The sequence below is a fragment of the Anser brachyrhynchus genome, assembly GCF_964034855.1.
Source record: "Anser brachyrhynchus genome assembly, chromosome: 9".
Lineage (NCBI taxonomy): Eukaryota > Metazoa > Chordata > Aves > Anseriformes > Anatidae > Anser > Anser brachyrhynchus.
The window spans coordinates 22,435,490-22,449,749 of record NC_137703.1 but is presented as its reverse complement, the minus strand read 5'-3'; the positions used below and the strand labels follow the sequence as shown (position 1 = coordinate 22,449,749).

Below are 14,260 nucleotides of genomic sequence, written 5' to 3'. Positions count from 1 at the left end.
TGTGTAGGATGTACTGTGTCTACCCAATAGCTCTTATGAGTTAATTCAGGAACAATAGCAGTCTTTGCTCTGATTTTGGATTTGTGCTTGGTTTTGCACTGTTTTGGATGTAGACGTACAACTGGGACTTAGAGATTTTTAATACTAAACATGGAGCTACATATATTTGAGATTTCCAGCAATACCCCTTACAACTGCTTTTTCCTTTGATAATTAGATTTGCCAAACCTAATGTTTTGCAACCTGACTTGGACCATATCGATTTCAGCAAAAACAGTTCTATATAGTTGCTCTTTGAATGAGGCTGGGGAATAATGTCTCTCTTTTATTTTAAGATGAATGATTTTGTTGAAAGGCTATTTTGTTTAGAGTAAGAACTTGTATCTGCACCACTCTATAGTACACTTGAACTAGTCCTGCCCCAGCTGGATGAAGCAGCTTAGTTTTAGCAACAAAGAACTTGACAAAGACACTGAAAGCTGTCCAAGAAGTGAGATAAATAGCCTGTGCTTAGCTCCAGAATCAGAACCAACCAGTTAGTGTACATCTCCCATGTTTCACTGCAGATTTGTTGTATGCTTGGAAACTGGCATTGTCCTTGTGATGGATGTAGGTGGAAATCTGCCCAAATCTGGGAAGGTCTTTGGCCTTTAAAAAAATAATTTGCAAGTGCAGCTGCCCCCTTACTGTGGTGTGCCATCCAGTTTTGCTTCTCACTCCTGACCAGGACTGCTACATTTACTGCTGAGAGCAAGGGAAATCCCAGTCATGGTCTTTCATGGAGAGGGGAAACAAGAGCTGGGGTGAGACGGCTGTGGAATTAGTGAAGTGGGATGAGGTAGCTATGCATGTGTAAAAGAGGAGCTGTACTGTAATACAAATTACAGCTCAGAGGAGCAGTGCTAACTTTGGCTACATGGAATAATATAAAGACGACAGCAAATGCACTGTAATTTGTTTGTGTGGACAGCAAACACACTGCAATTTGTGTGCATGTAACTGTTTCAACGCATGCAGGATATGTCTGTCTGAGTAATTTCTCCTCTCTGCAGCACGCACTGCAGTGCCTGAAGCCCCTCAAGGAGAGTGCCGTGGCTTTGCCTGCTCCTTTGTTGCTGCTTGGTGAGTTTCCCCCGTTCTTTTTTCCCTTCTTTTCCCTACTCTGACAGAATAGCCTGCTGGGAAAGGGGACGCCTGGTATTTATGGAGCACAGAAATGCAAACAAACAGCTCCAAATGAACCTTGACTAGGAAAATGGTGAGGAGCCCTAAGGATCAGGGCTCTTCTCAGTCTTTTACCAGTGATTAACCATCAGCAGCATCTGTGAGAAATAGATTAAAACTAGATTGTTAATTAGCTTTAAAATGTTAATTTATTTCTGCCTGGTGGGCCTATGCTCTGTACAAAATAATCATCAGTTAGTAGACAGAGCTGTACCACCTCTTTCAAAGCCTTGTACAAGGGATACTTGCAATGCAGGTGGATGGTGTTGTCCATATTTTCCTAAGGGAAAACAGAAAAGCTGTGCAACTGCAATGTGGTTGTAGGAGAGATGATTCAGCATATAACTCCAGAGCTCCTGGTCAACAGATCTGTACTCTGGACCTTGTTTTGTTAGCTGAAATAAACTAGTACAGATGTAAAGCTGGAGAGATGTGAGTTTATTACTGAGAAACAGAATCATTAAGCAGCTAATTGAGAGGAGGCTAGCTCCAACTTGTCCAGCTGCTCTGTCCCAACAGCTTGTCTGATGGTGTAATACATGAAAAACAATAGTAATCTTGCTGTCCAGTGACATGTATAGTCTAGTTATTATAATCTTAACTACAGCTGAAAGCAACACGCAGGAAGGAATACCACAACTAAAGTCAACCCCAATCTAACAACAACTCTTTCAAAGGATTGGCCATTAAGACGACAGTCTCCAAGTTGCATTGGCTTCCTTTGCTTAGCAGATTTCCTTTTGCTGCCTGTAAGCCAACAGTTTCATTCCCTGTTTTGTCCTGTGGCAGCATCCAGTTACCAAAAGCTGCAATGTAGTTCTAGACACGGAACTTGCTGGGACTTCTGGTGCTATAGGCACTACATCTTCTCTCACCTCACCTTTAGGTACAGTTATGAAGAGAAGGTACCATTGCCTGCTTCCAAATCTAAGGCAAGAGAATTGTTAATCAGGTTTGAGGCTGCTTTTCTAATATAGCCTCACATCCTCAGCTATATGGCTTGATTCCTGTGCTTTGAGGGTAGGAGGAGGGAACAGCAATGTAATATCCTGATGCCAAAACAGCGCCTGGCTGCGAGCAGCAGGCTGCTGCCATGGTGCAGGGTGCCCTGACTTTGTGCTGCTCTGACAAGAGCTGTTTGTCACGTAACTATCTGAACAAGCCGTCCCTCATTCAGGATTGTTCTTATGACCACAACGTCTTCTTGTGCATTGCAAACACTTCCTTGCACAATGCTTTAACAAGGGGAAAATGAGGTAGAACTGTTTGAACATCTATCCAGCACCAGAAAAGTAACCCTGAAGAATCTTTCAAATCCATACCTGTCACCAAATTATAATTAAGATGCCGGATTACCCAACAGAGCTCTTGATTCATAGAACTAGCACTGTTGAGCACCAGAAAAATAATAGATTTTATTGGGTAATCTATGTGTTTGGACGCACAATCCTTTAAGCCAAGTCATTCCTGTGGCCCTGAGAAATCCCTGAATGACAATTTCTGACATTACCACAAGTCTTTATTAAAACGCAGAGCAAAATCCTCCATGTTTCACCTATCAAGTAATACCAAGGAGAAAACACTGCGAGGAAAATCCTGCTTTAATGGTTAAATTCACATCAAGTTAAACCAGTAATCTTTTTTTTTCCTTATGGCTGTGTAAATGAGACCTGGGCTGAGGCTGCTGACCATGGGCTCTGCCAGCCGGCCTGGCCCCGGCTCGCCACGTGCAGCAGCTGGGCTCCCATGGATGCCATGTGCCAGTAGGCCTGAAAAGCACATTAAGTTTAATTAAATGTTTAAGTTTCAAGTTTAAAAGGCCTCCACAAATACATGTTGGTAATGTATGTTATTATAAATGATGAGGCGGGTCTTAAAATATGTATTGTTGTTAAGCAAACTAAAACTACTGAGAATGAATAAATATATATGCATGTGTGTTTGTGTGTGTATATATATATGAATATATATATATATGTTTATTTTTTAAGAAAGGCATCTGGTGCAAGTAGCAAATGTACAACAGTGACAGCACTCTGCCTGCTTGGGTTTCTGTTCAGCACCGTGACAGTTTCAAAGACCTCGATGTCTGAAGCAGCTGTGCGCAGGAGGAAGTTGGTGCACAGAAGTTGGTGCAAAGAGTTTTGATCAGAAGGGAAAATCCTAAAAATAATTTCATAAGCTAATGCTGACACACGTGTAAAGAGCTTGGCAGAGGTACATAAAGGATTGGTTAGTATGGTTTAGACTTCTGGGCAGGGAAGGTTGACTTAGATTTTCTTTTTTTGGTGACAAATATCTAGGAAAGAAAGGAAAAATAGAGGACACGAAGAGAGAGTTTTAATGGTTTAGGCTCTACTGAGATACGACTAGAAAATCTTGGATGTCTTGGTGGTAAATAACATTTTTTTACTGCTTCCATCAACCTTTCTAAGACACGACCAGGAGCTTCTGTCTTAGTAGAATCTTACCACCAATATTTGCTGTATATATCTTAGAGCTAGATGGGTATATTCTTAGCAAGCTGCTGTTCAGAGTTTTGAAAAACATCTGAGGCATTTTCTGAACAAGCTGTGGGCATGGGTTCATAGGATGGTGTTTGTGCTTCATTTTTTTCCCCGTTGTTAACCTGTGTCCTCTGCATGCAGAGCCCTATAGTAATATTTGGCTTTTCAGCAGCCCTTCTACCAGAGGAAAGGAGGCAAGTTCCCCTTCACCCCCAGCTTTGTAATAGGAAACAGGTACCGACAAGAGCAAATACACTGCAAGGTTTAAGCAACCTTTTGGAATGGGAGAGCAGTGCATAAACACCATGCCAGCGGAGGGGAAATCAGAGGCATCCAGCATGCCAGTGCACGGAGGCATCCAGTGTTACAGCTAGAACAGGCCTAAATGCTGAAGCAAGAAAGCCACCCAAATATGAAGATCTAGGGAGTGAATCAGCATGTCCTTCCAAACTTGGAAACACGTCATTTTCTTGTGTAGGCTTATGTACCACCCCATAAGGTTTAGTAGGAGGCTCATAGAAGCCTGGAAGACTTAATGTTCCCTATGGAAAGAACTGCATCTATTTCACTATCTCATTTAATTTCAGCTATTTATCCCTCTTCAGAACATACTGGCTTTCTAGTAAGGTTTTAGGAGTTTGACAGAAGGTATGAAGAGCTGGACTTTGATTCTTCTTTCTAGGTGCCTTCCTACAAATACTATAAAGCAGCTCCAGAATATCATAATCCTTCTCATAGGCATATATGTGTTTTCTTGTCAGTAAACACCATATGTCACTCTTTAATAAGTCCAGTATTGTATTTACTGGGACCTGAGCGTACATGGTAACACAGTCCCTGTGTATAGTGCACCACCTATATGTTATGCAAAACTTCAGTAAACAAGTATTTTTTAATCTTTTCTCCCTCTTTTGGAAATGAGCTTATTTATGTGTCATTTTCTTATCCACAGTGAGGAAGTGTTTGGGATGTGTTATTAAAAGGATGCATTTGAGTAAGGGCTTTTTTGGATTTCTGGTTGTTCACTGGAATAATTCCCTGAAGTCAGAAGAGTTCTGAAATGTGAAAGCAAATCCAAAAATAATACAAAATAATAATTAAAAAAAAAAAAAGCCACTCTCCCTGAGTGAAAATCTGTGATAAAATGAACCAGCCTTTTAACTAATCACAAAATTCTTTAGATATGTGTCTTGAAAGGCAACGGTGCCATTAGGCTGATTGATGGGGCTTGTGAAATGATCTTTAGGGCTTTCCACTCTGATCAAAAATCTTCTCAACTCCTAGCATTCCAGCTGGCCCAGAGATGGAGAGAGAGATGTCTTCGTAGATCCTTGGGATGCGTTCAAAAATGCAGTCTTTCTTTTAGTCATGTAAGTATATATGTCTTTGGTACTTTTCCAGCCACTCACTTAAACTTGACTGTGTATTGAGCACTAGGTGTTAAAGAAATATACTTGTCTTTAAAGCTAACTAGAAAAGGATTTTCGTTTGTTTAATTTAGAAGTTGGCATTTTGCCTCATACTTTTTCTCGTTGCTAATAGCAGGCAATTTCAATCTCTGTCAGGTCCTGAGAACTGCTACAGGAACTGAGTGCACAAGAGGAAAGGATTTACACCTTTCCATTTGGCTGACATAGCCTAATTTGGCAGGAAAAAAAAAATCTTTGGCACTCCTGGTTTCAAGAAATTTGCAAATCAAGCAGGGTTTGCTGAGCTGTTGTCTGATGTCTAGGAGTTGCTAAACTGTGATAGCATTTCAACAGCAAAATGGCTACAATAGAAGGTGCATTGCTTCTATTGTTCCTAAAGAGCCTTGGGAACATCTTAGAATTTTCTTGCTGTTATTTTCCTGAACAATCTGGTACTAGAGGCAAGGTTTGCAGTTAACATTCATCCCATGTGTTTTTCATTTATGCACACATTTGTTAGATTCCTCTCCTGCTAAGATGCCTACTTGATTTAAAAAAAAAAAGGGGGGGGGGGTGGGCGGAAATCTTTGAGGAGGAGAATTCTTGGATGTCTTTAGTGAAGGTCAATGCAAACCCGGGCAAGTGTATGGGGAAAGCCCAGCTTCTGGCATCCACGGTGCCATCTGGGTACTGCTCCCGGCAGGGACTGTCCCTGTGCCTGCATCTCCTGACCCCTGTGGAGATATGCGCTCAGTGATTCAGGGAGCACAGGCTGGAGCCTTAACGACAAACGTGTTTTGTCACAGGCAAATGAATGAGAATTATTCCTAATATGTGTCAGTGCGCACAACTGTCCTGCATATTGCAGCTGTCAGAAATACCCCTTATGATAGCCTCTGAAGTGAAATTGATGGAAATATTAAGTAATGTTGATTAAAAACAGAGATTGTGTCATTTTGAAAATGCCAATTTATTATGACTGTTTCACAACTTTCACTTTATATATATATATATATATAAAAGTCCTAAAACCAACAGAAAGTAATGACTCATATAACTGAATCTGTATTACTGGTTGACAAAGGTCTCTGAAGAGAGCACGCACCTTCCTGTAGTTGTTATAACTCTTCAGTTAGAAGAATCAAAAAAATAGGAGAAGATTAAAGGTAAGCAATTTGCAGGATTTTTTATTCCTCCACTCCCAGCTAGGCATGGCAGGATCATATTGAACTGCAAAGGAGATAATTATATTAAAGAAATCATTCTTACAGTCTTAAATTGTATTAAATTTACTACTAGTATCCCCTGTCCATACTAAACCAGAAGCATTTTACAGATGCGTATTTTCTTTATCATGGTATCAAACTTGATGTTTGTCAAATTAAGGAGTATCATCGATATGTGCAATAAAAATGATTTTGGGGAGTGCTAGGCACAACTTGCGTAGCTCATTTGAAGAAGATTTCTTGGCTTATGCTATATAGGCTGAATCTGCAGACTCTCTAACGGCATTTTAAATTGAAGTAGTGATTTTAATAACTACATGAATAAAACATCCCCCAGCCAGGCAGCTGGAGCCAAATATGCTTTGAGATCTGGCCACAGCACATTTCAATCCCTAGAACGAATTTGGGTCAGAAAGAAGCACTATGCAATGTGATTGCCAGCCTGAGTATCACCTGCAAAACCTGTTACTGTTGTTCAAATATTTTCTTTTATCAGCACAGCAGGCCTGGATAAAGTACATTAGTAACAATGAACCTCAGTTAATACGCACTACATATATTAGGAACATTTTGCCATACATCTGATACGCCCATCCTGGTAACAAAGTCTTGCATAGACACAGATTTGCATTCTAGTCGTGTGCAGCTCTTCACCCGTTATGATCTTGTGTTGTTTTCTCTGTGCTTTATCTTCTAACGTCTTGAGAAACTGTAGCTATTACCTCTGAGTGGGTCTGTTACCAGGCATTAGCATGCCGTGTCCTCTCACCAGGACAGTATTTATTTAGGTATTTCCTGAAGGTAAAACCAATAACTTACTGGCATCAAAAGCTTATCCTTACATTGCATCCATGACACAGCTATTCAGAGAGCCAGGCTCAGATCACGCAGGCCTGATTTATCAAACCCACTGGGCTCACTTCACAAGAGAGCTGTGCAGGTTCAAGATATCTAATATGTGATTTTTTGCTCATGTGCTTTAGGGCTCCTTTCAGACCTAAAGTCCAAGAACCACAATCTCAGTCCTGAAATCACACCTTCCTTCCTGCCACACCTTCCCCATAACCTGCCTTATCTATGTCATTTACAAGTTTTTTGAAAGAGACTGTCTATTTTTTTTCTTGTGTGTGCTTGCCTGGTGCTAGATATTATTGTTTGTTGGCCCTTAGATAACAATGTAGTAAAGCTGATAGCAATAATCTTCTAGTTTAAAGAAGAATGGTGTCTGTTGAAAGCTGTGTAAAGGCTGAAGAACAGTTGTGATTTTCATGAATGTTTCACATTTTTTATGCAGAACTAAAAAAACAGGCAGTTGTACTGGGCAGCGGGCTTAAGGAGCTTGTGGCCATGTCCCAGCACCCAGATCACAAGCCCCTTTGGCTGTTGAAAGCCTTCCTCCTTCAGCCTCCAGTTCTGCCACCTGCACAGCTTGGCCAAAAAGGTGCGTGTGTCTGGGGAATAAATGCACGCTACTTGGCTTCAGGCAAGGTCATTTAGGTTAGTTCAAACAGCTGACAAAGGTGGGCTTGTGCCACGCAGCACGCTTTGTCCAGGGTAGATCGGGGAAACAGTAGCGTGATTCTGACCTGTGGAGCTACAGGAAGAGGCCTGATTTGTGCATCCTTAGGCTGCAGAGCCAGGTCTGGAAGAGGATGTTTACTAGCAGCCTCAAAAACAATGAGTGTTTTCTGTGGCTACAGTCACGTGGCAATTGTAGAAATGGCTCTGTGGCAATCACAGACGTCCATTCCCATCCATAAACTGGAAATTACTGTCTTCCTCGTACAGCTCAGATGTCCAAATAAGTCATCTGGACACTCCTCGTGTCTTTCAGGACAAAGGCAGCAAGGTCAGCGAGTGCTGGCAGAACCGATGGGAGTGCATCCACCTGACCTTGTGCTGGGATTTGCACTTGGAATTTTTTATACAGCCTTCTCGGTGCAGTAGGGCTGACTGGACAGCTGCTGTGGAGCGATGGCAAACATCTGGATCTGTCACATCTTAAACAGGCCCAGCTGCTTCTCCAGTACATACCTGAGCCCAGACTGAAGATCCATCACGTTGCTCCCCGAGGCTTTCCATGGCAGTGTGAAGGACCTGGAAAGTATGCAAACAGCATCTGAGTAGAGACTTCTCCTGTGCAGGAGTAACTTTACAAACAATGCACATATTTAAGAGGAGGAAATTTCCACATGGGAAACTAGAGTTTGTGCCTGAATGTGAAATGGCCACAAATGCACCGGCATTTTAAGAATGCGAGCCGACTGAGTCTCTGTCACCTAACTAACAGGAAGCCTCAAAGCAGCTGAGGCATGAAAGTCAGTGACAGCCACAAGCACGGTAATCTCTGGGAGCGTGACTGCACAAACTCTGAACCAGGTTTCTCCCTCACCTCTCTAAGCGACTTCTTTGACTCCCAAAGAAGCTGAGTCGGTACTGAGAAACAGGATCCCAGGAGAACAAAGATCTGTCGGCCCCCTGGAGCAGGTATTCCCTGCCAGCACCGCGGTCCGGTCGGCGAGTGCCACCGAGCGGCTTCGCTGCCTGCTGGGTCTGCTGGGGGCAGTGCTGCCGAGTGAGCACCTCGGTAAATCTGGGGCTCCTGCTTTGGAAGAAAGTGGCATTAGCTCATCTGACAAAACATGCCCTGTTTGGACTCAGGCTTTACTTGACTGCTCAGGAATATGATTACCCTGTCGACCACTTTCCAGATGCTTTATCCACCAGGATTAGGACCCCTCAACCTTTTGATGCATCAGTGCACCATGGTGCTACTGGTATGGCTTCTTAACTTTCACATGGGGTGGTGCACAATATTTTTTTCTGTGGTTTGTAACAGAAGCTTTTTTTTTTCTGAAAATTTGCCTTGAGTGTTTTGAAGCATCTGTCTCTTTCAGGCCATTTTCTGATGCGTTGTGTACGTGCTTGTTCCCCTCTAAGAGCGGATAAAATTAAGCGGTAAGAAAAATTTCTGAACCTGAACCATTTGTCTTACCACACCACTGCAGCTTTCACTGTTGGTTGCAACTGCTGTAGCATGGATTTTTATTTTTATTTTTATTTTTTTTGAGCGCAAAACACTTGTTCTGACCAAATCTCATGTCACACTGCTGAAAGCCTGTACAAACTCTCCACATGACAGTGAGACAGTGGAGTCACAGCTAGAAAATGGGGCTAACACAAGAGCCTGTCATTTCTCAGTGTGATTGCAGCACAGTAGTGAGGACACAGGCATTTGTGCACTTACACTGCACTGTTGTAGTCCTTGTTTGACAGAGACCATGGCGCAGGGCACAAAAAAAAAAAAAAAAAACAGTCTGCACAGTAGTTGCAGCAACTGCTGCCATACGAAGAGCTGCAGTGCTGGGGAATTACAGGCCATCAGTCTGCCAAGGTATTTTGCAGTCATATTGTGCAAAATGCCTGTCAAAGGCACACATTACAGCCATGAATTTGCACATGAACTGAGACTTGAGTTAGCCTGTTAAGGACTTCATTATTATTCCATGTATTATTCCAGCAACCTTGAAGTGGGTCAGGTACTAGAAGGGAAGCCAGTCCTGGTTGGACAGCATTAATTTTTGTTATTATGTGCATTGTCTGGTTAGACCTGTTTTTAAAATGTGCCACTACATGACGTGCTCGTTACAGCAACCTCAGCATCTCTCCTGCCAGGCCCCCGCACGCGGCGAGCAAGCAGTCCGGAGCCGGGGCCGGGCTGGCTGGCGGGACTGCAGGCAGCACGCAGGGCTCTGGGGGAGAGCACGGGCACATCAGCACAGGTTTTGTCTGAGTCAGGTCACTGATAGATAAAATAGGGCTGGGGTAGTGCCTCAGCATCTCTTTTCCTTCCTGCTTGCAAGAATATTTGGAAGTATTTTAGTCTGTTTTGATTTTGGAACTGTTGAGCTGTTTAGGCTGTCATATTTTAGCATTTACTCTATTTGTGGTGACATTCAAATGCAAAATGAATTATATTTAAGCACAGCCCGGCCAAGTGTTCTAAGCAGTGAGTTTCTGTGGAGGAGCAAGCAAATAACCTTATGCTGCCTGTTTTCATTCTGCACACCTCAGGCTTTGTGCTCTGCAGGAACAAACACTGCTGGCTGCGTGTCAGGGACCAGCCCGGCTAAGCCCCCCAGCTCCCACGTACACCAAATCAGCCGCTGAGATATTATTTTGATTTGCAGGGGAGGGACTAGGACAAGGCACTGTAAGTATACGTTTATCTGGTTGTCCTGAGCTTTGTTGTTCTTTCAAGTGATTTGGAGTAAGGTTCTGGTTTTGGCAGAACAACTTTTGGCAGAATCCTCAATACGATCTATTCATAACCACCCTGTGGTTCATTCATTTGATGCTGGTTTTGCTGGTGCATATCTCTGAAGTGTTAAAAAAATACAAATTTTTCCTTAGGTTGTACAAGTTGTGATGAAAAGAGTGATTCTTTTATTGTATCTGCCAAAATAGGACCATGGGAAAGTGAGGGGACTGTCTTATAGTTAACGTTAGTGCATCACATATTCATGCAAATCTGAAAGCGGCCATCGCATGCAAAGTGTGCAAGCATGTACAAAAAAAGAAAGCATATACCCCCTAGTCAGGACTTTAAAGAGAGAGAACTCATTGTATTTCTCACACAAACATGCAAAAACTATTTTGTTTCTTTTTTTTTCTGCAGGATGACCTTACAGAGAGGTCAAGCCCTGAAACGCTTGCCCCTGTGTTTGCAGTCACCCGTTTAGGTGCTCTGCAGAGCAGGATTGGGTTATTCTGTTCCCTCCTGTGATAGAAATCATTTTTTTCTTTCTCCTTGCGTGTTTCAGTAGTCAAATATCACTGGTGGTTGCGAGGGTAAGGGAGTATGCAAGAAAGACCTGAAAATATGTATGGATGATTCCTCAGAAGTGAAGTTTACTTCCAAAACATCCTAGATTTGGTGGAGCACAATCAAGCCTTAACAAGGAAAGAATCACCATAAAATAAAGAAATGTTATTCCCAAAGGTATAAAGAGAATGCTTTTCTGTATGTTAAACAAGGGCCGTGTTCTGCTTTTAAAGGCCTGATTATGAGGATGTAAATTAAGATTGATTCTCATGTAATGTACTGTTTGCTTTCTTCTAAAATTCCTGCTGCATGGACTCGCATGACTCAGATAAGTGCTAAATCAGATTATACAAGCAGTGTTTAAATAATTAAAGATTTGTTGCCACCTTCAAGATAAACATGTCAATGAGAAAGGTCATCCTGCTCATTCAGGTGAATATATTCTGCATGGATTAGCAGGCACCTGACGAACTTCCATTAGTGTATTTGGTGATATCACTGATATCTAAAAGCGGAGGGTTGAGGGGAAAATAAAAATAAATAAATTAAAATGGTAAATGACTGCTTTGGATAACGCTGACTTTTTCTCCACACAGTACAAGTTGTTTGGGGGGCCTTCATACCTCATAGCTGCCTGTGGTTGTGATTAGCAGAAAACGAGTATAGGGCTGTTGCAATGCCCAGACCTGAACTTTCAAGAAGGAAGACCATTCTCCTCCACACGAACCGTTACTTCAGCGCAGGAATAACAGAAGATATGGAAGATCTGTATGTCAGATAGCTGAGATGACCTGGTTACAGGCGGGTGCCTACCTCTTCCTATGCTAATCTGTCCCTTCTCCACCCATCTGTCTCATTTCTGTCTTTGACCCACCTAGAATTAATATTATAAACACTCAACGAACCTCTAAATTAGTTCTTTGTGTAAGCTCAAAGCCTTAATTTTCATCAAAACTACCTTTTGTGCATTATGTATGGAAATAGAAATTTTGCACTAAAAAAATGGTAGTTGTCTCCACCTTGGACAGTCACAGAACAGACCTCAGACATGAAGGGAGAAGCTACGGGTGTATTTCTATACAGGAGATATCCCTGCTGGATCATAAATCCGCTCAAAAAGAAGTCTCAGACTGCAATTTCAGCTTTTAATAATGAAGTTAGCACTAGCAACATGTGTGCTAGGGTGCTGTATTGGTAAGCTGATGGTGTAAAATAGAGCTCCTTGACATGAGAATTGAGGTATGAGAGTAATTTGATTTTTTTCAGCCTACTGTGCCAAACTGAGCGGTGAGTAAGAATGAGTCAGCACTTTTCTGACTTTGAGATAAAAATATGCGTGAGGAGCAACTCGGATGGAGAGAAGGGAAGCGGCTGGTGTCCGTGGGCTGCTGTATTCGTAAGGCCAGGATGAGAGGAAGCACAGGGGCAGTAATTAGAGAAGTTAATCTACAGCAATCCGCAGTAATGGGTACAGGAAAAGCACACGGGGATTGTTCTCAGCTGCCTGCTTTGTTGGGAGAAGACAGGCCAGATCCTTAAACAGCTCGAGGGAACAGCTTTGGGTCTGTAAAGCGGGACCGACTCTGTTGCAAAGTAACGTTTTCAAAACGTAAACTGGGTTTCGCCACCAATTTCCAGCCCACTTCTGTTCTGGGGGCCTTTTCGACAAAAGCCAACCCCAAAACTTTTCACCGGACGTGGTCTTGGCAGTCCCAAAACAGGAAAAAGACAAGAAAGGGGGCACGCCGGGCTCCGCGTGAGGGGCCGAGGGTCTCCCCTCGCGCCCGAGGCCCCACTTGAGGGCGACCCGGGTGAGGCCCAGCCTCCGCCCCACGCCCCGCCCCCTCCCCGCTCCCACCAATCAGCGCCGCCCTCTCCTCCCCCCTCCCCTCTCCGTCCCCTCCGCCGCGGCGGTGACAGCTGGGCGGCGCTCTCGCGAGCCTTCCGCCGCTCTCGCGAGACCTGCGAGGCTCACCCCCCCCCCCCCCCCCGCCCCTCCCTCCCTCCCTGCCGCCCCCCGCCCCGCCCCGCCGCCGCCGCCACCGCCCCCGCGGCCGGATCCGGATCCGCGCCTCGCTGCTGCCGGGGCGGAGGGGAGGGAGCGAGGGGCGGAGGGAGAGCAGCGGCGGCGGCAGCAGCAGCAGGAGGAGGAGGAGGGAAGGAGGGAAGGAGGGGGGCTCCCGGCCCTGCGCACTGCGCGATGCTCGGCCGCCATCGCGGCGGAGGAGGAGGCTGAGGGAAGCGCCGCCACCGGAGCGCGGGGCCTGCACCGCCGCCGCCGCCTCGCCGCCCCCCGGCCCGGCCCGGCCCGGCCCGGCCCCTCCCGGCCTCGCCGCAGCCCCGCAGCGCAGGGCGCCGCCAGCGGCCTCCCCGCACCCGGCCTCCCCCCCCCCCCCCCCCGCCTCCCGGCGCCCCTCCGGAGAGGGGAGGCGCCGCCGCCGCCGCCGGCCCCGAAGATGTCGAACCTGAGCAAGGGGACGGGCAGCAGGAAGGACACCAAGATGCGGATCCGGGCCTTCCCCGTGAGTACCGCGCCTAGGCCGCGGGCACGGCCTCCGCGGGCCTCGCCGCCCCCCCGCACACACACGCACGCACGGGGGGGCCGGGCTGTCAGCGGGCCGCCCGCACCCCGGCGGGAGCCGAGGGGCCGGGGGGAGGCCGGGGGGGCGAGGGGAGCGCTCCCCGCCGCTCTGCGGGGCGGGGGGCCGGCGGCCGGCTCCTTTGTTTTCAGGGGAAGGGCCTCCGGGCAGGAGCGGGCTGCCTCCGCGGCACGGGCCGAGCCCGGAGAGCGGGGGCCCGGGGGGGGGGCTGTGTGCGCCCCGGGGGGGGCTGTCCCGGGGGGGGCTGCCCCGGGGGAGCCCGTGCCGTGCCCCGCCAGGGGGCTGGGGTCGGGGGGCTGTAAGGCGCGGGTGGCGGGGCGCCGCTTGGGCAGGGGCTGGGGCTGTAAACACCTCGGCACAGGTAGCTCGCGTGCCCCGCAGAGCCGTCCCCGTGGTTTACACAGGGGAACGATCCGGATTATTAATTTATGCCGCCGTAAAGCTCGCCGTGCTCTGACAGCTGCTTCAA

The 14,260-nt window shown here is 45.9% G+C and overlaps 2 protein-coding genes and 1 long non-coding RNA gene across 3 annotated transcripts in view; 2 read left to right on the top strand and 1 right to left on the bottom strand.

Moving 5' to 3' along the window:
• The window catches only part of LOC308199775 (uncharacterized protein), a 26,414-nt gene extending 17,954 nt beyond the window's left edge, over positions 1–8,460 (top strand). The window contains exons 4-6 of the mRNA XM_080604413.1: positions 1,053–1,122; positions 5,016–5,101; positions 8,201–8,460. Coding sequence (XP_080460539.1) covers positions 1,053–1,122; positions 5,016–5,101; positions 8,201–8,371 — 327 coding nt within the window. The 3' untranslated portion in view covers positions 8,372–8,460. The remainder of the gene's footprint in view (positions 1–1,052; positions 1,123–5,015; positions 5,102–8,200) is intronic.
• On the bottom strand, positions 5,180–14,260 carry LOC308199776. Its single transcript, XR_013954937.1, has 3 exons — positions 13,657–14,260; positions 8,401–8,463; positions 5,180–6,370 (listed from the first exon to the last, which is right to left on the bottom strand). It is a non-coding gene; the product is annotated as an uncharacterized lncRNA (long non-coding RNA).
• CUL3 (cullin 3) overlaps positions 13,281–14,260 on the top strand; it is a 56,047-nt gene continuing 55,067 nt past the window's right edge. The window contains exon 1 of the mRNA XM_080604405.1: positions 13,281–13,713. Coding sequence (XP_080460531.1) covers positions 13,648–13,713 — 66 coding nt within the window. The 5' untranslated portion in view covers positions 13,281–13,647. The remainder of the gene's footprint in view (positions 13,714–14,260) is intronic.